This window comes from Panthera pardus, unplaced genomic scaffold (genome assembly GCF_024362965.1).
Source record: "Panthera pardus isolate Hobbes unplaced genomic scaffold, ASM2436296v1 HiC_scaffold_4, whole genome shotgun sequence".
NCBI classification, from domain to species: Eukaryota; Metazoa; Chordata; class Mammalia; order Carnivora; family Felidae; genus Panthera; species Panthera pardus.
Genome location: NW_026526969.1, coordinates 17,903,030 through 17,928,321, shown reverse-complemented (window position 1 = coordinate 17,928,321; position 25,292 = coordinate 17,903,030). Strand labels below are relative to the sequence as shown.

Sequence of the window (25,292 nt, the reverse complement as noted above, 5' to 3'; positions counted from 1 at the left end):
CGCTGGCGCTCCCCGCGGGAGGGTGCACTTTGGAAAGGAGGGGCTGGCGTGGGCAGTGGTCCACCGTTCCCCTGGGCGGGGGGCGGGGGTGGGACAGGAGGCTGGGCACCTTCAGTGTCGCTGACGCGTCTCCCAGTTCGTTGTTGGTCTCTCCTCTCGCGGACGGTGTTTGTGATGAGAAACCGCTGATGCCATCGGGCTTAGGGTGTTCTCTGTCTGAAGTTTTGACGGGCTGATCTTCTTGTTTTTCTTGAGTCCTCAGGCCCCATTTAGCGTCCTGCCGCCTGGTAAGACAAAGCCTTGCACAGTCTCCCCGAGTCGTAGGCATTCGTTCCCCCACCAGCCAAGCTGCTCCCCTTCTCTCGTCTTCATTCGCCTGTGTGAGAACTGGTGCGTGGGGATCCACTCCTCCGTGTCCCTGTGGTTCATCCACCTCAGCCGGACAGCTGGCGTTGGACCTCCACAATGTTCTAGAGTTTCTCGGCCCCCTGAAATTACAAAGTACCCACCGGACAGCTGTCTCAGTGGGACGACGGTGCACCGACACCCACGTTAGGAGTGCTGGAGTGGCCGGCGGGTCGTGGACGCCACACGCTTGTTCTCAAACCCACGGGGCGCCAGCCACGCAGTTCCGTGAGCCCCGTTTTGTCTTCCCCTAGGCTGACGGCATCCCCGATTCCAAAATCTGCTTCTATGACGTGGAAATGGATACCGTGAGTCTCCTGGACCTCAAGACGGGGCAGGTTGATCGGAGGGAGACGCTGTCCTTCAACGGGCAAGAGACCAAGAAGTAAGGCTATGATTCGGCGGGACTTCAGTGTAAAGCTAGTGAAAATGATACACAGCTCCCGAGCAGGTGGTGGCTGAGTGACGCTCCAGACTTGAAGGCCCTTAGCAGGTGGTGGTGGAGGAAACAGTGAAGCCAACAGCCCCGACAGTTGGGATGGATGTGAGCCCCTGGGGTCCTGGAATTACCCGGCAGAAACGGGCTTCTGGAAGGGCAGTGGCAGCCATGGGCACACGGTGGCCCGGATGTTGGGGGGAGTGGCGGTCACTCAGCCTTGTCTGCACCTGGGAAGGGAGCGCATCTGTCTGGGTGGTGGTGTCTTTCTAGAAAAGTAATCACTGCTCTTCAGGGAGTTCGTATAACCTGTGTTTGAGTTCCTGCTGCTGCCAGGGACACGCTCGCCCTGCCCCACTGAGGGCTCACCTCTGACTCTGGAAAGTGACACCTGAGGGCCCAGTGCACGGCTCAGGACCCGGGGTGCACACTGCGGCCGGCACCCACACCACGTGCCCGACAGCAGAGCCCGAGGCCGGCCTTGCCGGGCACCTGCTCCTTTTCTCTGTTACAGTCCCCTCCCACTCCACTGCTGAAACCCTTTTCCAGAACCTTCTTTCTCCTGGGGGCTTAAACTGGTTGCCACTGGTGGCCCTGCCCGAACAGGCCCACCCTCACCTCTCCCCAGCCTCGCTCTGCTTTCTCGGCCCCAAATGTCCGCTGGAATCTCTTGTCATCACCTGCACCTCATTTCCAGAGATCACTCTTGTCTCGGCCGTGTGCTCAGAAACCTCACAGCTCACCTCTCCCTTAGTCGCCTCGGCTGTGACTCGTCCCATTTCCCTTGTTTGAATCATGTCTCAGACTCACGCTTTCCCTCTGCCCTCCACCTTCAAGCCACGTCCTCCCCGGCCCAGCCTGTCACTCCTCTGGTGGCAGCAGGGACAGTGCATGGCCTCCCCGCAGACTCCCCTCCACTTCTGAGATCTGACCTTCCTTTGCCTCCAGACCCACCTTGTCTATGGGCAGCTCACCTACCCCTCGGCACGTGTACGCCCTACAGGACGCGAGGTCCACACCGGTCCTGGCAGGCGCCCTATGTGGAGTCTCCAGAGCCAAAGCGTCACACGCCCTCCGACGAGGCTGCCCTGGGCCTCTTTGACTGGCTTTGTTTGATGTGAGCGTGCCCCCGGCAGGCTGGCTGCAGCATGCTGTGGGAAGGGGCCCCGGAGCAGGCAGTCTGTGGAGCGCACAGCAGCCTGCGGACGCCGACCCTGGGCACGCGTTTCCAGAGCGCATCTCAGCCCTCGGGACTCAGGATGGGCCTTCTCTTCCAGGAGCCCCGCCTTTGCGGACGAAAGACTGAGGGATCTCGTTCCCGTGAGCCACTTCTGGGACCAGAGCGAGCCCAGGCTGTTCGTGTGTGAGGCCATCCGGGAGGCGCCGGGGACCCCGCTGCAGCCCGGGGACAAGAAGCCCCCCGCCGAGGACGGCCCGGACCCCACGGTACCCTGACTGCGTCGTGGTTGTCTCTTGGTGCAGGGGTCTGGGCAGGTTCACGGTCCTGACGTGGTTTATGGGAAAGCTGGAGGGAGGTTGGTGCCCGTGGAGCAGACTGCCTCCTCGACACGCGGCCTGCGTGGCCTCTGGGTTTGCGTGGCGGCGGGCCCCACCCTCTCTGTCTGCTCCCACTCGGGCTGTCCTGTTTTAGTTCTCCCATGACGTTGAGTGCTGCATATTACTTTCTCCCTGGGACCGAGCCTGCCACCCTAACAGTTAACAGAGCTAACCCATGGCGGGCGTGTGTCCTGGGGCTGGGTCAGCAAGGCCGGCTCCCACTGACCTCCTCACCCTGGCCCCTGACCTCCACCCTACCAGGCACCCCCCACCCACCCCCCCGTAGCATCCAGGACTCTGATGCTTTCCTTACGTACGTTGTCAGAACGTCTGGAGCTGCCTGGGAGAGGCCAGCGGCCAGCTGTGCCTCCCTGTGATGACCTTGTTCCGAGAGGGGTCTGTAGCAGGTCCCAGTAAGTCGGCAAGGGCAGCCAGCCTGCTGATGCTGGTGGCCTTGTGTCCCTGCCAAAGGAAGGCCCCTCTCCCCAGGGTGGTGAGCACAGGGCCCAGGATTATCAGCGGTGGGTGTCTGTGCCCCCAGACATTCAGACGCACGGCCGATCCTTGGTTCTGAAACACTGAGTGGTAAACAGGTGGCATCTCCGTGACTCTGTGACTGGAACAGGAGACGGCCCCGGGCGGGCGGTGAGGGTGCGCGCTGATCGCCACTCTGGGGCCCTTGCCGGCACGCTGACCGGGTGCCGCGTCCGGGCTTCTCGAGGAGGGTGAGGCCCGGGAGGGCTTCGCCCCCTGGACCTCCTGCTGCTCCTGTCCACAGGGGGCTGGACGGCACTGCCGCCCTGGTCCCTCCACTCCCCTCCCCCCCAAGAGCGGATGAGAGAATCTTTCTGCTGCTGTCTGTGAAATGAGAGTCGAGGAGCTGAACAGAAAAACTGACACCCGAGAGTTCTTTGGTGTCGTTTACCAGCTGGGTGGGGAAAGATTTGTTTTTGCTACAAGAAAACCCGTCCCTAAGAGGGTCTAGCGGCTCTCCACGCAGGATGTGGCACATCTTCCAGAAGGGGGCTAGTGGATTATCCGCATGAGGCTGTGTGCCCACGTTCGTCCTTTCTTCTCTGTGTGTCAACATCCTGGCCGTGAACGTGGGGATCAGATGCACGATGGAAGGTGACGTGGTCACACCAGAGCCGACGGCGTCTCCCTCTCCCTCAGGCTGACGTGCTGGTCCTGTCCTTCTTCGTCACCGAAGAGCATGGCTTCTTGCTCCAGGACAGCTTCTCCCGGCCTCCCGCCTACCAGACCCTTCTGGGAATTCAAGTGCCTCACTATTACTTCACGAGGAAGGTGGGAGCCCTGCGAGCGTGGGGCCGCGTTCCCGGGTCCCAGCGGGGCGGGGGGTCTCTGGCGGCCGCGGCTCACCCCTCGTTACGCACCGCGCAGCACATGCTCTAATTTGTGCCCCAAAACTCCAGCAGCTGGGAGGCCCCCGGGTCAGGAAAGTGACAAGCCTTGGCTGTGCCGTCAAGACAAGGTAGCACGGACGTGACGTGTCCGCGGTCCTCGGGTAGGGGACTAACGGTGATGCGGGCGCAGAGGTGGCCCCCGGGGACAGGCCAGCCTGTGGCTTTTCAGGAAGCGTGTCTCACTCACACGTCTGCTTGTTTATTTTCGACGGAACGGGGTTGTTTTCACACACGTGCACGCTCCCAGCTAGCTTGTCTTGCAAAGAGTTGTCTGCCTCCCCTGGGGCTTGGCCTCCTTGTCGCCAGGGTCTCCTGACCCATGAGTGTCTCGCGGCTCCGCCCACAGCTTTTCTTCATTCCCTTATTTTAAACCATCTCTGCCCTCACGCCGGCATTTTTCTGGATTTCATTCTCATTTCGCGTTCCTCAGGAACGTTCATCTTTCCTTTGACCTGAGGACTCAAAACATCATGAGAGCGCATTTATGGTTCCTCCTATCGAGTTTTCTCCTAATTTCCCTGATTTGGTTTGAAGTGGGGTTCAAGAGCGAACAGTCAAGAAAGTTCTTGAGATGTTCTGGTACAAAGGGGTGGTTTTATTACGGCAGGGGGACAGGACCCGTGGGCAGAAAGAGCCACACCGGGGTCATGAGAGGCAGCTGTTATCCTTGGGAGTTGGGCGGGCGGAGGATGGTAATGACAAGGTTTCCAAACGGACCGTCCGTACGCTGAAGACTCCAGGATCCCGGAGGCCTGGCTGTCGTCCGGCTGAGGGGGTTTTCCCGCTAGAAAGCGTTACCGACCGTGAAGACAGTGGGGTTCCTGGGGGAATGTCTGCTCTGCCGGCCTCAAGTATTTCTCCACGGGCTGCAGGTTAGAAGGAAAGTCAATCTTATCCGCATTTCTCTTGTTCTGCCCGTTATTCCCAGCATGGACTTTGGTTTCTCCCGTTCGCGTGAGCCTTCCGTGTTCCCCTCACCATCCGGCCCCTAGACTTTGCCTTACTCGTACGTGGCCCCTTCTGCTTGCGTTCCTCCGTCCCTCTGTCCCCCGGCTTGTCGGGGAGTCTGATGCCACAGCAGCCCCGGTGTGGGAGCCGCATGCCTACGTCGCTCCGCGTGGCCCCTGTCCTGGCTCAGACTGTGGCTTGAACAGTCCATCACCATGTTGTAATGCAGGAAATAGTTTATGAACTAGATTAGCAAAAAAAGGAATCTTATTAACTTGATCTCTAAAGTGCTAGTAAGAGGAAGCTGTGAAGCATCGTGTTTCTTTAAAAGCTGCCCTTCTTCTGGATTACTGACCGTATCCGAGGCTGTCAGCACCGCATCCGGAGGTCCCCTGTCTGCACACTTGAGGGTGTGGATGAGAACGTGACAACCCAGGGTCCCCAGCTCAGTGCCCCCTCTCGGAACAGAGCTGAGGCTCCGAAACGAGGGCAGCGGCCATTGCCTGTGGCGGGTGAGCCACGGCACTCTTGTTTCTGTGAGAATTCCCCGGCGCAACCACAGTGGGCCCGGTTCTGATCAGAATGGGGCACCGGGTGCACAGCAGACTGACCGGCTGGAAGTCCGGCCTCTGCCTCGCAGTTTGTGCACACGTTTTCTGAAAGTTCCCGCTCAGGGCCGACTCTGCAGCTTTCAGCCTCCTCCTGACGTGACCCAGCCTGCGCTCATCCACCCAGACTGGGGGCTGCCCCAGGCCCTTTGCTCATGCTCTGCTCTGTGCCTGGAAAGGCCTTGCCATCCACACCTGGGTGTGACAAATCCTACCAGTGTTTCCAGTGCCCCCCAAAGTTAGAGACTTTAGGTGAACGTCAGGGAGCAGCAAGATGGGGGGCTGCTGAGAACTGAGTGGGGGCAGGGGTCACGCAGCAGCAGCCACGGCGATGAGATCTGTTAGGGTTCCTAGACTCAATTCCGCCGTGGCGAGGGAGTACCCCACAACACGAAGAAAGTCTGATACCACCTGGGGGCCTGAGAATTCAACTCCGTTTTTTTCTTTTTTATTTAACATTTATTCATTTTGGGGAGACCGAGAGCGAGCGGGGAAACGACAGAGAGAGAAGAAACACAGAATCTGAAGCAGGCTCCAGGCTCTGAGCTGTCAGCACAGAGCCCAACGTGGGGCTCGAACTCAAAAACCGTGAGATCATGACCTCAGCTGAAGTTGGACGCTCAACCGACCGAGCCACCCAGGCACCCCCGTTTTTTTTTTCTTAAAAAGATATTTTTAAAGAAACATAGTTAATATCCAAAGTTACACTGGCCGCAGGTGTACAACATAGTGACCTGATCCTTCTGTACACAGCTCTATGCTCAACACAATCCAGTCGGTTCTGACACCGTGCACCCAGAGACAGCGCCAGGTCCCACGGGTCACGGCCTCCGTCCCGCACCCCCACCCCCACCCGTGCTCCCGCCACAGGCCACAGAGTGGAGGGTCCTCCTCGGGCTCTTGCAGCCGGTTAGAGCGGCTCCCAGAGGCCAGGGAACCACATACTCGCGCTTAGCGGTGTGTGGAAGGATGCGATAAAGGACACGAGGCAGCAGCCAGATGAAGAGACGCACAGGGCACGTCCGGGGAGGGCGCAGAGCTCCCGAGTCCTCGAGTCCTCGCCGGGTGCCACTCTCCCACCCCTCCCTGCCCGGAGGCCTGCGATCGCAGTCCTGGGCGGTTATGGAGGCCTCGCTGGAGCCCTCTGACCAGTGGCGGGTCCTCCCGGCAGCCACCCCGCCCCTGGGCAGAGACCCAAAGTCGCCTTCATTTTGAGGCCTTATCATAGGGAAATTCCAGGGGTTTTAGCAGGTGTGAGCTGTGAATCTGTGGTGAGGAAATGTATGGTCGTTTGAGTGACTGAGTACATACTTGTTATCAATGACAACGTCCCAGGAGACCAGGGACTAGCCAGGGGAGCCGGGTCCAAGGAGCGTGGGCCGTGACCACCTTTAGAGAGGCAGAGAACTGGGGCCTTCGCAGAGAGAAAAGCGTATGATGCGGGAGGTGGGGCGCGTGTGGGCCCCAGGCGAGATGGAGCAGAGCAGCACCTGGCAGGGCGGAAGGGAGCAGGGTGGGGAGGGGGAGGGCCCAGGCGCCGTCAGCACATTGTCTCCCCAGGGCCGTCTGGGAAGCGCTGCGCATGGTCAGTGGTTCTTCTGAAAAACATCAGTGAGGGCACACGACTAATCTGGGTTACGGCTTTGGAAAGTTCTGCCGGAAATCTTGTTGGCGTTACTTGATTCTAGGGCCCCGTGCCCGTGCGAGAGTGCCTGGCTTGGCAGCGAGACCTCTTGAGGCTGTGGAGTAACCGAGGGGTCGGCATTCATGAGCTAGAGGCTGAGGGACAGGTCCCTATGCGGGACAGCCTGTGCTTTCCGCTGCCCAAAACCAGCGCCCACAGCTTGCCCGGTGCCCGGCAGGGACGGCGGCCACCTCCGCGCCCGCCTGCGGAGAGACCCGCACGGACACGCGTCTCGAGCAGAGGCTCAGTGTGCGTATCCGCTTCCCCGACCCGACAGCTAACGGTGTCCTTTGTCATTCAGCCAGGAGAAGCAGACGGGGAAGACCAGGGGGATCCGGGGCGCCACCGCGTCCCCCACCTGGTGGGCAGGAGACCCCTGCGAGACTTCGTCGGACTGGAGGGCTGCGATAAGCCCACTCAGGATGCCATGCTCGACTTCAGCTTCTTTGTCACCATCGGAGACATGGATGAAGCTTTGAAATGTATCAAGCTCATCAAAAGGTGAGGACTCTGCTCGCTGAGGTAGGAGGGCACGTGTGCACCTCCGGGAGCCTCTCTGTAGGCCTCTGTCCCTTCTCGAGGTTCTGAGAAGCAGTAACTCTTCTGTGACTGTGTCACAGAGGATCTCCTGGTTTGTCACCCACGAAGGCAGGTGTATTAGGCAGCACAGCAGGGCGTGGGCAAGCCCAGCTCCCCTCTGCTGGGCTCAGGGTCTCTTGGGCTGCTGTGTATTTGATTGATTTTTAAGTGTTCCGGGTACCTCCTAGTCAGAAGTGCTGCAGTCGCTAGATATTCGCAGTACCTGTTCCTCTGGGAATAATTGCTACTAAACAGGAAGGCTTCGGTGACAAACACCTGAAACAGTACAGGGAAACACAGTTAAAATCGCTCTAAATTAAAACAAAATTTTTTTTTAATGTTTATTTTTGAGAGAGAGCATGAGCAGGGGAGGGGCAGAGAGAGAGAGAGAGAGAGAGAATATGAATCCCAAGCAGGCTCCAGACCTCGAGCTGTCAGTGCAGAGCCTGATGCGGGGCTCGAACACATGAACCCCGAGATCATGACCTGAGCCAAAGTCGGACGCTTAACCGACTGAGCCGCCCCAGGCGCCCATGCTCTAAAATGTTTAATCAAAGCCTGTCTCCAAGCAGCCGCGTCTCCATTCCTGAGAGAATTCAGCAACTCTTCTCAAGAGCACTTACAGGCGTTCACATCCGAAGGGCAGGAAAATTATTACATGGTGAAAGTGAAGCAGGAGCACAGAGATGAAAACTGAACCTGTCACCTAGAACAGCCCCTCGTTTGCAGTGATGGTACTTTTCAAACGAGCGCATGACTCCCAGTCCCTTGTCTTATTTCTAAAACTGTGGCCAAACCTTGTTTCTGGAGCAGGCCGTGTCCACACTGACCTCTCCACGAGAGGGCTCTTCACTTGACAGGTGAACCAGAGTGGCTGATGGCACAGCCCAGTCTTTCTCTGGCCTCCTTTCATTTACCGTAAACACAATCACAACTACGGGGTTAGCTACAATACTTTAATGTACCTTAGTATAGTCGTATGTGTAATATTATGAAATCGTACATCTTTTTTTTACGTTATTTATTTTTGAGAGAGACAGAGTCAGTGAAGGGGTGCGGGGGACAGAGAGAGAGGGAGACACAGAATTCGAAGCAGGCTCCAGGGTCTGAGCTGTGAGCACAGAGCCCGATGCGGGGCTTGAACTCACGGACCGTGAGATCATGACCTGAGCTGAAGTTGGACGCTCAACTGGCTGAGCCCCCCAGGCGCCCCTGAAATTGTACATCTTAACTGTTTCATTATTCTTTTAAAAATCGATTATTTTTAGCATGTGCTTGGGGGGTGCGGAAGGGTCCATTGTGGAAGGAAGCTCAGAGGGAGGAAGGTCAGACTTAAACGTTCCCATGAGTGTGCTGGAGTGGGACACAAATCTGGTTATTTCTACAGCATGTGATGAGTTTATTGTAAATGGTCAAGCTTTAGATGCTTTTCAGTCGTTCTCAATTGCATTATGATTTTTAAAGCACGAGCTGCACTGCACTGTTTGTCTCACTGAAGACAGGCTCCACACAGCTACCTCATGCTCACCAGAAGGTGGAAAGAGCGAGGCTTAACGTTTTTTAGTGGGAGGCGGCCTGGCTTGGGGGGAGGCGGCCTCATGTTGGGGGAGGCGGCCAGCGGGCCTCTGATCTGACCCTGGCTTGGTGTGCTACCCGCGGGCCCCAGTGTCAGCTTCCTGGGGATCACTGCGGCCAGGTGGCGCAGGGCCAAGCATTTCAGTGCACAGGAAGCGTCCAGGTGGGTGCGGTGGGCACTCTGTCCTGACAGATGTGGACAGGCATCCGGGGTTCTGGAGGGTGAGGGCTGGTGTTGAACCCCTCAAGTGCAACTCTTCAGTGTTTTCCGTTTGGCCTGGGAAGTAACAGCTGACTCACCTCCTCCCGATTCAGGACCAGTGTCATTTGGAATCAGTGTCGTGTCACGAAAGCATCTGTAGAGCACCCAGAATTTGGCTGAAGCTAGGTTGAAGATTTTTATAGGGGAAAAGAGTAAAGCGGTCTCTCTGAATTTTCTTAAACAAATAAACGTTTCCTCCTCTTACCCTGCCAGTGGATCTGTCTTACCACAGTGTTCGTCTGCAGGCCCTTGGTGGAGCAGGAGTGTAAGGGCCTGAGCGACCCACAGGTGTCTTCCCACCGGGCCTTTAAAAATGTTTCAAGCCTTCTCTTCCTGCCGGCCCACAAAATGCCACAAGGCCAGACCAAATTCTTTTCACCCGCGTGGCAGCGTGATGGATAAAACACGAGTTTTAGGCAGTGGTGGGAAGTTTGCATTTTATTTTAACTTAGAAAAATAATCAGGAGCAAAATGGACATTACTGACACAGTCCTATCATAAAACCGTAGCCATCTGGTTGTAAATTCTAAGTCACTCGAGGAAGATCACGGACCGTTCTGGAGAATCTTCCCGGGTAGTCTGCTTTACCAAAGTAAATGTGACTGAGGACCCACCCCTCAGCAGATAGAGAATAAATTAATCCTAGACTGAGGCGCAGAGTGAGCTGGCTGCCGTCCTTGCCCCTGAGGAGCTGCTCTCCTCCCGGAACGTGCAGACAGTGAAGCCCAGCGGTGGGCGCGTCAGGAGCGTGGCGCAGGCGGTATATAACCACGTAATATGCTTATGTGTAACGTAGTAAACGTAGCTGTGGGTCGTACGTGTATATATGGGAAACCCTACGGATGGCCCGCACGGACAGCCCTGCGGCTTCTACGCTGTTTGGTTATAGTGGAGAAGGTCCTGAGCAGGTGTCCCCCGGCGGCCCTCAGCACGGTGACTCCACGTACTCGTTGTCCAGCCCGCGGCGGAGCCGCGCGGTCAGGGAGCGGCTGATGACGATCACCCGGGGCGCGATGCAGTCCTCTCTCCGGTGAAGGATGTTCCAGATGAGCATGGCGGCTGCCAGGGTGGCCAGGAGGCAGGCACCAATGTCCAGGTAGCAAGACCAGGACAGGCTGGTGTACGGGCCGATTCTGTAGAACGTCACCAGCCCGATGACCAGGACGAAACCTGCAAGCGAGAGAGGAGAGTTCAGAAAGGCCTGTGTGGAGCCGGGGCAGGACCGGCCGCTCGGTCTGTAGAGCCCTGCGGACACGCAGCCCCTGCTCCCCCTGTGGGCCGTTGCCCCTTTGTGTGCCACGCTTCAGCGTGGAGCCGCTTTTCATTGGCCTCTGTGGGCCTTTATGACCTTTGGGGGGCCGTCTAATCCTGGCACGGAACAGTTTCCAGGGGCCCCGCGAGAAAGCTGCCTGGTCCCGGCGCACTCTCCCTTTGGTCCAGCAGGGCCGAGCCATTTCCTCTGCGTGAGCTGCTCCCGGCTTGCAGAAATGCTCCATTCGAAAGTAAGGCGTCCCTTACTCTCCCAGTTTATCGGCTCTTGCCTCAGGGAAACGCGGGTTTCGTGCCTGGGGCCTGCCGCCTAGGATAACAGGATACTGGTGTTCGATAGAGTTCAGGGCTGAGTCCGGGCCGGGAGCCCCTACGGGCACGAAGGAGAGGCCCCGCCACTCCTTGTATGGGTCTCCGACCCCTCAGGAGGCGCCGGATGAGGCCACAAGGAGGCGTGATGCCGAGCCGGAGCCGTGGCCGGAGTGGCTGGCGTGGCTGGAGAGGGCAGGGAGGGCTGGGCAGAAGCAGGGGCCTGGGTGGCTCTCACCACACCTCTGCTGTGGCGACCTAGGGGAAGCCCTGTCTTGGAACCCAAAGCACCTGACGAGGACAGAGCTTCTTAACAGTGATCCGGACGGAACCCTGGGCGCCTGCCGGACTCGCCCGTGTCCCCCGCCCTGAGCTCTGGCCAGGCCAGCCTCCCGCTGCGGTCCCTCCCCCGCCCTGTGCTGTGACATCCGTCCGTCTGTTCCTGTGGTCCCTCCGTCCCCCACAGCCTCCCCTGCTTTCCTCAGGAAACCAGACCCTGCACGACCCCCGTGGCCCCGGAGCTGAGCCGCAGTGGTGCCAGCTCATGGTTCTGGAAACTTATAAATTAGTGCAGGACGGGGGCAGGGGTAGCGGGGAGCCAGCTTTCACAAGCAGCACGGTGTCATTATCGCTGCACCTTCCAGAAAGCATGAATTAAACATTGATCCACCCCAGTCATGTGCTAAACAATAGCGGCAGTGACTAATCTCTGTTAATTCTCTGCAGTACTTAGGAGAGCTTTTTATACACAGAAAGCTTCTGGATACTTCCTTTCTGTTAAAAATAACTATTTCTCTTTGTCATGCACACTGACAGAAAGAATCTTCTGGTGTTTCTCTCTCCCGGTGAAGAGTGTATCCCTTGCTCGTCGTTCTGTGGCCCCAAGTTTTGTGTTGTCGGGGAAAGGAGTTCGAGTCTGTGTTTTGTGCCATGACCATGAAAACACTTGGTGTGTGCCCCTCAGTTCTCTGTGTCTTCGGGCATTTTCTGCCGGCGAAGGGAGCTCCTTGTGCACCATTCTCCACAAGGCCCGGCAGGATGGGGCAAGCAGGGAGCACCGGGAGAGCAGGCGAACGCACAGGGTCGTGCCTGAGGTCACCCAGGAGGCACCGGGACGGGTGCTCCCACAGGGCAGGCGGGAGCCTTCTGTAGGGAGCCAGGCCGAGCAGAGGGCACGCCAGCGGGTGGGAAGGGGTTCACCCGAATGGCCGCCGCGGTCCAAGTCTGTGCCCGCCCGTTGCCGGCGTCCGGCATCCTTGTGCTGCTTATAGGAATGTCTGTAAACCTCTGCTCTGCGGCCTGAGCCCCGGTTCTGCAGCATCATTTGTGGGGGTGGACAGCCCCTCCCCAGCTCCGCGGCTGACTGGGGTCAGCCGACAGCACTGAAGAGTAAGGACGGGTCTGTGAAGTCTGTTGTGAGACATTTCGGGACAGACCGGTGCAGAGCTGGCCCTGAGCCAGAAGGATCCAGGCCCCCTAGCTCACCGGCGCCGGAAGGGAGAAGGCGCCTGTCACTCAGATGCGGGTGCCGGGGCCGCCCGCCTTTGCCAGGCCTCGGGTCTCTCCCTCCACCCTCTGTCAGGCTGCAGCCACGCTGGCCTCTTTTCACTCCTCCGGGAACCCGGGTTCCAGCCTCTCCGGGCCTTTGCTGGCTCAGCCGGCCCGTGCCGGCCCAGCCCTGGGGAGGAAGACTGTGCTCAGAGCTCAGCCTGGACGCCCGGCCTGTCCCCCACTGTCACCCCTGGGCTGGCGGGAGGCCTCCTGAAGGGCCTTCCAGGAATCACTTACGGAGTGAATTATTTGAGACAAACCAACTAGATCCCGTGGTGCGGAATTAAATGCAGCGTGGGCCTCTGGGAAGGAGGCGTGACAAAGAGCGACTTTATAGCACCCAAGCCCGTCGGAGGGACAGGGCCCTTTAGCCGCGATGGCGTCTCTCAGCGTTGGAGCCACGGCGGGACGTGCCAGTTCCCACTCTGCCCCCTGTGCCGGTTTCCACACGCGTGTGCCGTGCGGAGGCTTGATGCGTCCTCGCGGAGCCGAAGCGGCGCTCTTGTCGGGCTAACCAGGGAGGTGCGCCCTGGCCCAGCACGGTGAGTGCAGGTCGGGGAACACTGCGCCGGGGAAGCAGGCACGAGCCGGCACAGACCCTCCCGGAGGGTGGCCACCTGTGGACGGGGCACCTCCAGGCACTGAAGACCCTGACTCATGGGACCCGTCCCCGATGCGTGTGGGCGGAGCGGCCGCCGGCTTCCGACCCCCACCCGGCACCCACGCGCCGTCGGAGCCCCGAGTGGCGGGTGTCCCTCGGGCCCACACTGGCCGGCCTCACGGGGTTACTGAAATGTATTGTTGCTTATTTTCTCAAGACGAGCGTCGGGTATTTCTGAAAGCAGGGTCGCTGTCTCCCGCTGCCGTCCGAGTCTGTTTCTTGCCCCCCCTCCCTGGGGCCGTGCGGCCCACACGATGCTCAGATTCTGGCGTCACAGTGTGGAGCCGCCTCCAGTGACGAGTACCGTTTGTCATGTTGGAGATGAAGGAACGGGCGGGGGAGGACAGAGTAAAGAACAAGAGTTCACAGGTGCACCAACGAGCCGCGCGTGGCGCCCACGTCCCGCAGTCGTGGGTGACAGAGGTGGCGGCTCCGTGTCAACGTGGAGCCTGCCGGACGGAATCTTAGAGTCCGGTCGGCGGTAGGCGGCACCGGGCGGGTTTCGAGCACAGTCTGCGGTGCGTCTCCCCTGTCTGGCTTGGTTCAGAGGCTGCACCTTACTTCGCTCTTTTTTCTAGGAGAAGGGGGGGAATCTATCGTGAAAACCAGTTTAAAAATCTGCGTTGACATGACTCATCCTATGTAAAGTTCAACTCAGAACACGTGTGGTCAGAGAAGAGCTTGACTCCCCAACATTAAAAAATGACTTTAGAAAAGCCTCTCCTCAAGCGGGAAGATGCAAAGAACCTGCCAGAACAGCGGTGCAAGCACAGAGCCGCGAGAAGCGCCCGAGCCACGCGGGGGGATGTTCGGTCCGGCGGCGCGAGGACAGGTGACCCCGTCTGGGTCCCCGGGGGCGGTGCGAACAGCACAGACACGGGGACGTCCTGTGTGCCCTGTGTCGGCAGTGGAAAGGATGGGGCACATTAGGCACGTGGCCCTTCATGAAGTTCTCCTGCGGGGCGAGGGGCCCGGCAGTGGGAAGGAGCCCCGGCCCCGCCGGCCTCAAACCACGGGTTTCCCGGCTCTGGCACGTGGTGTGGAGACCCCCTGGGAGTGTCCTGGAGGCGGCTCTCCCAGGACTTGTCAGCGACGGTCACGTCTGTCCAGAAACACACAAAAGGGGCGAGTGTGAGCACAGCCTGAGTTCTGCATGCGGAGTCAGTTCCTTTCTCGCGAATCTGTTTCCAAAGCAAACAGCCGCTTCCTGTGAGCCGGCCACGCGGGCGCTGCGAATCACAGCTCGGCCTGCACGGCGTCCCTTTCCCCTCGCTTCCTTCCTGCCTGCTTCCGAGGGCTGCGGTGCCTGTCACAGGGCCTTCCTGTTGGAGTGACTGTCGAGCACACGCAGGTGGCGTAAGGAGAGACCGTGCAGCTGAACCCCGAACCTTCACACAGCACGCCTGCCCCGTGGTGCCTGCGACTTAGGTGTCGTGACGGCTTCCAGGGAGAGCGTTCCCGGACCAAGAGCACATGGCCCGTCTCGGCACGGCCGCAGCTGGGATGTCCCAGCTTCTGTGAACAGCAGAGTGACGGGGTCCACACGCTCCTTCCTAGAGGGAGGGATTCTGGGAAAGGAAGAGCTGAAGGTTCGGCGGGTCCGGTCACCCTTCCACGGAGCTGCAGCTCCCACGCGACGCCTGGCATGCCAGGGCTGAGGGCGCCGAGGCCCCCAGAGGACGTGGAAGTGAGCGACAAACGCAGGATGTGGTTGGGGTGCAGACCAGCGCTGTGGAGGCAGGGGCCAAAGACAGAAGAGCACTCTGTCCAGACCCAGCCAAGCCCTGTTCTTCGTGAAAAACAAAAACTCATATATTCCTACGAGAGGATCCCCGAGCCTACGGATGGCAGAATCCCCACCAGCTCACGAGCCGCCAGGACCGACGACATCAGCGTTCTCACGGGCACGGGGTGCTCAGTGTGCGTGTAAATTTTGCCATCCCAAGAAAAAAAAAAAATGCTGATTTCCAGAAGCAGAGAGAGGAAGCCAGAGACGCGGGGCCCAGGACGTTCCGCCACGATTCTGCTCCCAGGGTCGTCCCGCTGGAGTTGCGGAGGCTTCGCGTCTGGAGGAGGAGCGGGCTGGTGAAGGTTGGCGTCCACTGGTCGGGACACGTGTGCAGGGACCCTGCACTCTGTGCAGTGCCAAGGGACAGAGCACAAGCCTGTGAGCTCGGGGCTGCTCGTCAGCGGCCCAGAGGACGTGAGGAGTCACTGGACAGGGGTCCCGAGGACAGCCTGGTGCTGTCATGAAGGGGTTCAGCACAACGCAGAACACTGGCCTGTGCGAGTCGGTTGTTCATCTGTCCTCAAACTACAGCGTTTCGTGGTGGGATTGTGCTGTACGGAAAGCCCTTGGTCTGAAAAAGCTGCAGGGCCTCTCGAATGACAGACGAGGAGGCCGGACTGAGATTCTGCAGACGTGGAGATGAGGGGCCACTTAGGATCAAAGCTAATAAATCGTAAACCAGGAGTCACATCAAACACTGCATACAAAGTCACGGACGCTTGAGACGGAGGAGAAGCCTTACACCACAGTCGATTTGTCACCAGCGGACCCAAAGCCAGGGAAGTGGGACGCCTGGACTACGGGCCCCATGCCGGGACATCACAGAGGGACTGGAGTTTTCCTCAGCGCCCCTGGGCGTCCCCGACACAGTGGGCCCAGCCCGGGTCGGCCGTCGGGGCCCTTGCTGCAGCGCGGGAGGACTTCCCGGTCTCCGGAGGGGCTGGGAGGTGCCGCACATGCTCTCCGGTGAGCAGTGGGGGTGAGGGAGGGGTGTGGAGGAGGGAACAGATGAGCGGCCTAGTCCTTGGGTCCCCCACCGCATCATCAGGCAAGACAAGAAGCAGAGACTGCTAGCCGAGGGCTCTCGGGACTGGGGCGTCACCCCCAGGAGAGCTCAATGCAGTTATTGCAGGGAGGCCAGCCGCGTGGGACCCCGACGCCAGCCTGAATGTGCACCTGCGGCCACGGTGCTCTGAGACCACTTCCGCGACGACCAGGGAGTTGCCCTTCAAAGGTGCAGCTCGGCTGAGGAACAGAGCCCTGAATAGCCGTGAGAGTGTCCCACCTGGAAATAATCCGCCTGGGGACAGATTTGGTTGGTTCCCGCACGGCAGCTGGAGCCCGGAGGCCACTGGCACCTCACAAGCCATAGGTGGGGTCAACTTAGGAAAGTTCGGAGCCACCAGCGTTCTGGCAAGGAAGAGACTCCCCTCCCCGGTGCTGGCTGCTCCGGCACGCACGCCAGGCTCCGGGGGGAGTCTTCGGCTGACCCAGGAGCCCTGACGATGCTGCCCTGTGGCATCCCCAGCGGACACGAGGTTGGAGGTCAGGGTAATCACAGCGGCAGGTGTGGCTGAGCCTGCACCTTGGGTCCCGGCTGCCCGAGAGCACAGGGTGAGGTGGCTCATCCAGGGCCTCGGAGCCTGGTGCAGCACCTCGACGCCCCAGGAAAAGCCCCGGTATGCTCAGGAGCCCTCCAGAGCAAAGGAGCCTCCCCGTGACGCGCCTGCCGGGCAGGCCGCCTGCCGAAGTCGCCCTCGACTGTCTTGCTTCGGGTGTCGCTTAGGTGTCTGATGCAGGGTCCGACGGCCACCTGCCTGCGATCATCAGACCAGGATGACCGTGCGTTTCATGCACACGAGCAGGGAGACCAGACACGGACAAGCGAGAGAATAAAGGACAGGGGAAGGAAGGGTCAGCAGAGCCAGCTGCCGGGAGCCTGTATGGGCACGTGGCCGTAGCAGGGGGCCGCCCATGGCGGCTGTTCACCCTGGGATGGGGTCCGCCAGGCTGCCACAGCCCCCATGGGAGCTGTTGTCACAGGAAGCACGTGGAGGCCACACGGGGATGTTCAACTTGTGGGCGGAGGTGGAATAAGGGACAGAAAGGAGCGTTTCCAACTCTAAAGCAAATTAGAATTACACGTGGAAAGTTCTACCAGGAGGCGGGAACCTCCCGTGTGGCAGCTGGAGCAGGTGTGAGGGACAGAGGGGCGGGCGGGAAGGGAGTCTCGGCCCCTGCGCGGTCCAGCTCGCCCCGCCGCCCCGCGGACTCGCCTGCACCATCTCTCCCTGCTGCCCACCCTCTGGCCCCGGCACTGGGGACTGAAGGTTCGCTTGCATAACAGGTACCAGCAGGCATTTCCCCTCCTGGGACAGGATATCCCGGCGCCCTTCAGTCTCTCCCTGACTGTTTAAAGCAGACCAGAGCACAGGAAAAAACCTAACTCTAAAATTAGCAGCGTGGTGGCAGAAAGGCACACGGCTGCATTCTGTACTGTTTGTCAATGAAACAAGTCTAAACACGGCCAAGTGCATTTCCTTTTTGGGCAAAACAGACCTGTGGGGGTGAGGGCAGGGCGCCACCAGGAGACGCCTGCAGGGGCAGGAGGGGCCCCAGCGCCCCTCGGCGCTCCTGGCTCTTCCCGGCGGCCTCCGCCTGTGTGATGGTCTGTGCGCGGCGGCCCCACGGTCTGGAAACGCCCGGGAGAGAGAGCGCCTGCCCCACAGGCAGGACAGGCCGCAGGGCGGCCTGGGCTGCCGCCAGGCAGCCAGGTTTACCTAACGGGGCCCCCGGGCTGCCTTTTCAAAACTATGTTATCTGGAAACAACACTGTCTTGCTCTGAAGTGAGGGCTCGCAGGAAGTGAGCCGACCATTCGACGCCAAACCTGCCATTTCTCTCCCGTAATTCTAATAAAAGATGCCGTGGTCCGTTTGGGCTGCTGCAGGGAGTTACTTCCAGGATCCAGATCTGTTCCTTTCTTTGCTAGGTTGTCACTGAATGTCTGTTCCTAATCTTCCACTTCCTTCTGGGAGGGGTGGAATTTCAGATAAGCTCCCTGTGATGGGGGGGGCAGTCTCCACGAGGCCAAGGACCCCGTTTCTGCCTTACGGCCCTAAGGTCAGCAGAGGGCAGAAGGGTAGTTTTCTGAACGGCCACCGTCCTTTGGGATGTCTGTGTTTCTACCCACAGCCGTGGACGAGGCAAAGAGGCCGAGGTGATCAGACATCCCAGCCCACCTGCCTCTTTAATTCTCAAGACCAGCCTGCTGGGGGCAGACAGAGGGGCCGGTGGGCTGGCGGTTTGCCCCGACCCCCCACGGATTGCGGGTGGCAGAGCCGGTGTGCATGCCTGGCACCCCTGCCCCAAGGCGACTCCTTCCTGGAAGCCGCCTGGTCGGCCCTCTGTGCTCCCAGGCCCTGTGGGTGACGGGGCCGTGGGGAAGTGACCGGCCCAGGACCACCCGCCTTCTATGAAAAGGCGCAGGAAGGCCTGTTTCCAATTCCCGATTCCCACCCGGGTCACTCGCAGCGTGTGAATTCCTGCCAGTCGGTCAGCTTCCCTCTCCAGAAAGATAAGGGCCGGGGGCCATTATTCCCGGAATGATTCACTTCAGACTTCCTGCCGTTTCTTTCGCCGGGTTTGTTGGAACTGTACCTTCAACTTTGGGGCGTGCTGCAGTTCTCTGCTGGCAGGAGAGGCAAGCGGGTCGGCTATAACGTCCCCACACCCTGGCCACGCCGTCCCCGCTTCGGACCGCGATCGTGCTTTCCCCAGCAGGCAACGGGGGACCTGAACTGCCCCCAGGTCTCGGTGATCAGGAAAACTGAGCCGGCGGCCAGAGCCAAGGGCACACCAGCAGAGAAGCCCCTCTACTCACCGGGGTCACCTGGACAGCTTCCGTGGCTACCTGCGTGGAACCTCCCAGAAGAGTCGCACTCCTCATTTACGACTCCCACCACCCCTCTCAGCTTTTCAGGACCACGGGTGCGTCCGCACCCTCCCTGTCCTGCTACCCCCGACAGCCACCCCTAAGGCCTCGCCACTCTGCGGCCTCCCGGCCCGCTCCCGTGGCGGCACGGGCGGTGGGCGTGGGTGCCAGGACACGGCGCGTGTGCTCGGACACTGGTGTCCTCTCTGCTTTTTGCTGCTCACGAAGAAGGGCCTGTAGCTGAGCCAGGCCGGAACCACGAGCTTGCCCAGATCTCCCCGCTGGCACAATGTGAGCGGGGAAGGCAGAGGCGTGGGCTCGGGTGGGGGCTCTCACCCTGCCCGTGCCAGGCTGCTGCACTGTTGTGGGAGGACCGTGAGCCCAGACCACCAGCCACACCGGCTGCGTGGTCCCAGACTGTGGGAAGCAGAGCAGGTCACTCTAGAGCCTCAGCAGCCGGTGTTAAAATGGAAAAAGGCAAGAGCTCAGGAATGAACAGAAATACCCATCCGGATGCTTCCTGCGTCTTCACTTCCCCATGCGTGTTTTTGTGTCATTTCCGCCCCAGCGACGGGCCAGAGGGTGACCCACAGGAGTTGTGGTGACAGGAGAAGGCCACAGTGGGCCCACCAGCCCCCCACGAGCTGAGGGTGCAGTCGCTCTGCCTGCCCGGGGCCCGAGGCTACTTACTCGCCAGCTGGAACGCGGCGGCCATGGCCTCCTCCCAGCACTGTGAATCGGGCGACATCAGGGGCAGGCCCGTCAGACCCAGGACGAAGGTGAGCTGACCCGCAGCGAGTGCCGCTGTGGCCACCAGGTTGCAGGCGCGCATCATGTCAAACTGCACTGTGAGAACGACAGGGGGAGACAGGTGGTCAGCTCGGGTCGGGACTCCACGTGTGCCCGGAGCCCCACGGCCCTCTCTCCCTGGCTCCTAGCTCTCCACTCCCCTCGCGCCCCAGGCCTGGGAGCCAGACGCACGGGGGATGCACCACAGACGGGGTCAGGGCTGCGGTGCTGCCTCGAGAGGCCCATGGAGAGACCTCCCACGTGCCGGGCAGCAGAGCGCCGGCCTGCAGGAGTGCGCCCGCCGTGAAGTCGGACCCCTACTGCATGGAGCCCCCGCCACGAGAGCAGAGGACCGGCCCCACCGGGCCCCAGCCCACGGTTGTATCTGTGACTCGCCCACGGGTGGGCAGGCGGCCTTCAAATTTCGCAGCCGAGGAGCCCAGAGGGAACAGAGACTATGCTACTTTCTGCCACGGGGCCGGCCGCTCCTGCCCACTGTGTGTCCAGTGGCTTCCTCCTTGCCGTTGTCCCTGAGCGCAGACCCGGGCAGGGCTGTAGCAGTCAGGGTGGCCCTGCGGGCAGAGAGGCTTCTGAAAGGAGAGGAGGAGGGAGGGGCCGCAGGAGGATGACAGTCCCCATGGCTGAACACCTTCCGGAGCCGGCAGCTGCCTTTGACCTGGCTTGCCGTGTAGATGAGCTGTGTAGACGGTGAGCGTGGCCGGTTATGCCCTCCCACAGAGAAGACACCGCTCTCTTGCCCTGTGGGCTGACAGCTCACACACCATGTGTTTCAAAGTCGCCTCGAAAAAGTCCCTGCGGTTGCTAGAAGGCCTGACGCTCCTCTGACCCAGTAAACGGCAGGGGTGCCAGAGGCCGACCCGGCGAGTGGGAACTCCTGGTACAGAGGGAGGCACCGGCACCGGCACCCGCGCTTCCTCGCCTCCCCCCGCGGGCTGCGAGCCAGGCTTCAGGCCGATTTGCTCGAACCTTCCTGGCTGCCCACACAGTCTTCGGGGCACAACCCAAGTCGCGGCCAGCCTGACCAGTGGCCACACGTGCGTGCAGGAGACCAGACGGGCCCTGCTGTGCGGACGGAACGGGTTCCAGGCGGGTCCTTCCCGTGCACTGGAAGATTGGCCGGCCTCCCTTCCCGTGGAGGCCCCGCTCTTCGTATGCTCTCTGGGGGGGTCTTCCCGCTCCGCGTTCTTTGCTGTTACTTGTACCGATACGTGACCACACACAAGTTTCTTCCACGCTAAAAGGCGGTCGAACGCGGGAGGTGGGGGTGACCTCAGAGACGAGGGGCGGTAAACACGGTGGGCACTAACAGCCCAGGACAGCGGGCACTCCGTTTTAGAGCCAGACCCGGGGGAGGTAAGGCTGGAGGTGCACAGAGAGTGGCCTGCGTGGCCCCGGGAGCCAGGGCCCTGCCCTCCCGCTCCCCGCCCCCAGCTCTCTGTCCCAGTGCACTGCCCGCGGCCCCCGTGCCGCCCCCACCCCCTCAGCCTCTGCCCCCGTGGACGTGAGGATGTAGGCCAGAGGGTACAGCAGCGACTGCCCGAGCCCACTCCCCTGACCAGCCGCGGGGGACCTGCCCGGCAGGCGTCCGCCATGCCCGGGGTACGTGACCTCGTGCATAGCCTGGCAGCGGCACCCAGCAGAAATGTGACATGAGGGACTGAGGCCGGGCAGTGTGATGTGCACAGTTGCGCCTGGGGCCCCGGAGCCGTACACGTTTACCCGTGCCGCGCCTCGCTTCAGAAAAAGGCTAGGGTGCTGGACGGAATGCCTGGGATCCAGAGCTGTGAAACGCGCGCAGAGAGCCACGCTGCCGGGGACTTGGGTTGTGAGGTCTCCGTGGGAGCTAGGGGAGGACCTCGGGGACGCTGCGTCCCCACATCGCCTCACGGGGACGAAAGCCACCTGAGCAATGGTCCTGGAGGACGGGACCCCGTGTGCATGGGGGGCCAGCCCCGGAGTCCCCGACCCGGCACACTTGGGACACCCTGCAGCGGGGTCCCCTGACCCGTCATGGCGGGTGGTCCCTCGCCGTGCTCGCTCCGTGAGCGCAGAGTGGCTCTTACCGGGCCGCGCAGGGGCCCCCAGAGCAGAGCGGACGAGCGTGTCCGCCATCGCCCCACCTGCCTCAATGTCTGAAGTCTCTCGGGCCCCGAGAAAGGAGCTCGGAGCAGATTGAGTCCGGCCTGACACCACACACGCCTGCCTGTCGCGGACGGAGACGACCGTGGAGCCTGCAGGTGTTCGGGGCTGAGCTGGCAGGTGCTGGCGGAGCGCCGCTGCTCCCTCCTACCCCATCCCTGCGCCCAGCGGAGCCGCACGCCAGGTGCTGGTGTGACGGGTGGCGGGTGCGGGCCGGGAGATGAGGTGCCAGAGCCCCCGCAGGAGCGCAAGGCAGCGCGCAGTCTGCCTGGTCGCCGCTCCTGCTGCCCTGCGCTCGCGCCCTGGGGCAGGTGAGAAGCGTGTCAGCAGCTCAGTCTCCCTCACGAGAAGCTTCCATGGCCTTTCCCTCGTTTGCGGCGAATATTTGACACTCGTGTCAGTTAAGGATTAGCTCCACAGATGCCATACCCGTGGGAGGATGTCCTAGAAGTCTTAGGAGTTGCTGATCAGGTTGTCGGGGGATCCAGGCGGCTGGGCTGGGTGGGAAGGGGGTCTGGAGGCAGAGCACGTCCCAACCCGTAAATCCTCCTCCTGGCCTTGGCAAGGGGACAGAGGGTCTGGACGCCCAGGGTGGGCACCAGCTGGAGCTTGAGGCCCGGGCCGGGGCTGGGTGATGTGGGCTGCCTCTGGGCCAGGGGTGCTCTGTGGGCCAGGACAACCTCAGAACCCAAGAGGCCTGCTCTCCGCCAGCCAGTCTCCTGGCACCCAAGTTCAACTGCACTGAGTTTTGAGAGCTTGCGGAAAAGTTTGAAATTCCTGCTTGTGACGGAGGGGGAGGGGCTGACAGGCACAGCCCCTCCCTGCCAGAAGACCCCCAGACCCAGAGGAAGGGGCTCAGAGCGGAAAAACTGGCGTGGCCTCCCCACAGGGACCTTGGTGGAGCACGTGCCTCTTGCAGCCTCTGTCTCTGCCTGTGGAATGGGACCCCACCCCCACCCCGGCCCCTGAGCTGGGCAGGGCCCCCAGCACGTGGCAGGTGGGGGTAGTCACCGACGAGGACTCTGGGGACACCCTCCGAGAGCAGTTACAAAACCCCCACCGAAGCCTCACGTTCTCTAAAGGGCCAGCTCAAGTTCGGTCTCCTGCTGATCTTGGAATTAGACCCTCAGCAGCAGCTTCACAGGGTCCACTCCGGAAGACCTCTGCCTGTCAGCCGCTGGGACCACATAGGTGACACATTAGGTGACAAGTGTCTTACACCTGTGAGCCCTTTGCTCCCCTACCCTCAAACCTGACCCCACGGTCAAAGTCCTGTTCCCACCTTCCAGAGTGGTGAACGGACCGGCCGCGGGCCACCAGCTGGGGCGGGGACAAACCCGTGAGGGGCTCTGCTCTCCAGAGCCACTGTCCTGAGCCCCTTCCCTGCCCCCAGGCTGGTCCCCTCCCAGAGGTCCTGTCTGCCATCTGACCCGAGTCGCTGCCTGAACGACTCTGTCAATCCGTAGAATGAAGTCAGAACTCAGCCGTGTTTTTAAGCTTCTTGCTTATTTCACTCACTAACAATCTGTATTTTCCATCAAGGGAAGTGTATTTTCCTTGATTTGGTTAATGTATCTGCCCCATAGCTTTGCATAAAGGCAGAGAAAAGCCCCATGCTCACCCAAGAATTCCACCCAAAAGGAGCCAGAGTCAGGTCTGGCTCAGCAGAACTGTGGCCGGGGCTCCCCTGGAGGGTGGGCGCAGAGCTCGGGGTTTGCCCGGGTCCCTATCACCAGACATGCGCCCCATGCCCGCGACGTGCCCCGACCGTTCTAAAGGAGACGGAGAAGTCGGCAGACTTACGTTTGACGGTGCCTCGAGCCTCCTGGAAGCCTGCCGCCTCGGAGCCCCAGCCCAGGGCCTCACAGTCTCTGGCGTCTGCCGGCCCCAACCGGGCCCCGGGGCTCGGCCCTCCCCGGGTCCCATCTGCCAGCCAGCAGGACTTCCACAGCCCCACGCTCCGCCTGCGCCCGTCCTCCAGCGTCTGGTACACCCAGTTGGGGGTGAAGGCCGCCGCGTTGTTGAGGACAAGAGAGACCAGGGCCACCAGCACCGCCGTGGCCACCAGTTTCTGAACAGTCATCGCCGACTGCCGGTGCCGTCCGCTTGTCCTGGAGAAAGTCCCAGCCCCGGTCAGTCGCTGTGGCCAGGGAGAGCCGAGACCAGCTAGGGGCTGCTAGAGGACATCACCGCTCATTCTCAGAGGCGTCTGGAAGGCCCATGTGACAGGTGCCGGTGAGCCCACCTGGGCCCGTCCTTACCCTCCCTCCTGCACCTGGAGCAGGGCCAGGCCCCAGCTGCAGCCAGCCTCTCCGCCCATCCCGGGGAGGGATCCGGGGCGCCAGCAACAGCCCAGAGTGGTGCGTGCGCCGTCTTCCTGAGAAGCTAGGCCTCTCCTCCCCGTGAGCCACCGGAGAGGCGGGCGGCGACGTGGGGGTATGTCCCGCCTGGCTCCCTAGAACCAGCTCCTCGGAGCAAACCCAGCAGCCGGGCTCCGAGCGGGGCCGGTTCAGCTGTGCCGGAGCGCTTCAGCCTCTGGCTGCCTGAGCCCCTGCCCTGTGCCTCCGCCACGGAACAGCCGGTCCTGGAAGGCAGAGGGCCTGCTGCGGGGAAGTGCCTGTGCGTCTGTGTGTGTGCGGCGCGCGCGTGTGTCCCCCCCTCGGCAGAGAGGAAATGGTTGTTTTTGAGGCTGTTTTTTGTGAGCTGGATGGAGGGCGTAGCCAACTGCAACAAAGAGCGGCAAGGCTGCTGCAACCAGATGCCGACAGGACACGTTTCCTGAGAGGAGAGCAGGGGGCTTCTGAAGCCCTGCCCCGGGGCCCTCCTCCCCTGCCCTCCCGGAGCAGGCCCACGGTCCCGCCAGCCTGGCACTCGGGCACCACGAAGCAGCCACGGCGGCAGATAACCGCCCAGAGCATGAGCCCCTGCGCTGGGCCTGGGGACATCTGCACCCAGCTCAGGACGGGCAGGGCTCTGGTGGCCAGTCACCGGCTCTAGGGACTTGCCGACCGTTCCCCCAGCGCGTAGGTACCGGCAACCCACAGTGCCCCTCCCCGGGTGGAGGAAATGGCCGGGCGTGGTAGAGAGGCCTCCTGGCACAGGCCTTTGCCTGGGTCGGGGCCACACCTGCAGACCTGCTGGGCCAGAGCATTGTCCTGGAGGTGCAAGAAGGTGGGCTTCTGGACGTGCAGGGCAGGTGGCCCAGCAGGGCCTGAGGGCAGAGGACACGTCCCTGCCGAGGGGGCTGCAGCCCCTCTGCGTGTGCAGACACTCGGGGGAGGCCGTGCCACCCCACTGGAGAACCCCGTGCCCGACCGGGGCCCCGGAGCGGCTGTGCACAGAGAGAGAGGCGC

The 25,292-nt window shown here is 61.2% G+C and overlaps 2 protein-coding genes across 9 annotated transcripts in view; one reads left to right on the top strand and one right to left on the bottom strand.

The window, feature by feature from the left end:
• The window catches only part of IFT140 (intraflagellar transport 140), a 76,159-nt gene that overhangs the window by 34,369 nt on the left and 16,498 nt on the right, over positions 1 to 25,292 (top strand). For all 8 annotated transcript variants that reach the window (XR_002085498.2, XM_019468112.2, XM_019468113.2 and 5 more), the window contains 4 exons: positions 660 to 790; positions 2,119 to 2,287; positions 3,572 to 3,703; positions 7,364 to 7,563. Coding sequence is in view for 7 of the 8 variants with exons in the window: in XM_019468112.2 (XP_019323657.2) it covers positions 660 to 790; positions 2,119 to 2,287; positions 3,572 to 3,703; positions 7,364 to 7,563 (632 nt within the window). In the remaining variant the exon portion in view is untranslated. The remainder of the gene's footprint in view (positions 1 to 659; positions 791 to 2,118; positions 2,288 to 3,571; positions 3,704 to 7,363; positions 7,564 to 25,292) is intronic.
• On the bottom strand, positions 9,902 to 24,789 carry TMEM204 (transmembrane protein 204). The gene is made up of 3 exons (XM_019468123.2): positions 23,743 to 24,789; positions 19,681 to 19,836; positions 9,902 to 10,648 (listed from the first exon to the last, which is right to left on the bottom strand). Exons 1-3 carry the CDS (start codon positions 24,020 to 24,022, stop codon positions 10,404 to 10,406), a joined length of 681 nt encoding a protein of 226 aa, XP_019323668.1. The 5' UTR covers positions 24,023 to 24,789; the 3' UTR covers positions 9,902 to 10,403.

Coding starts and splice junctions, on each gene's coding strand:
- TMEM204 (XM_019468123.2), bottom strand. CDS start 24,022: ATGACTGTTCAGAAACTGGTGGCCACGGCGGTGCTGGTGGCCCTGGTC. Junction 19,837..23,742: donor GGCTCGAGGCACCGTCAAAC/GTAAGTCTGCCG, acceptor TCGTTCTCACAG/TGCAGTTTGACATGATGCGC. Junction 10,649..19,680: donor CGCCGCGTTCCAGCTGGCGA/GTAAGTAGCCTC, acceptor TCTCGCTTGCAG/GTTTCGTCCTGGTCATCGGG.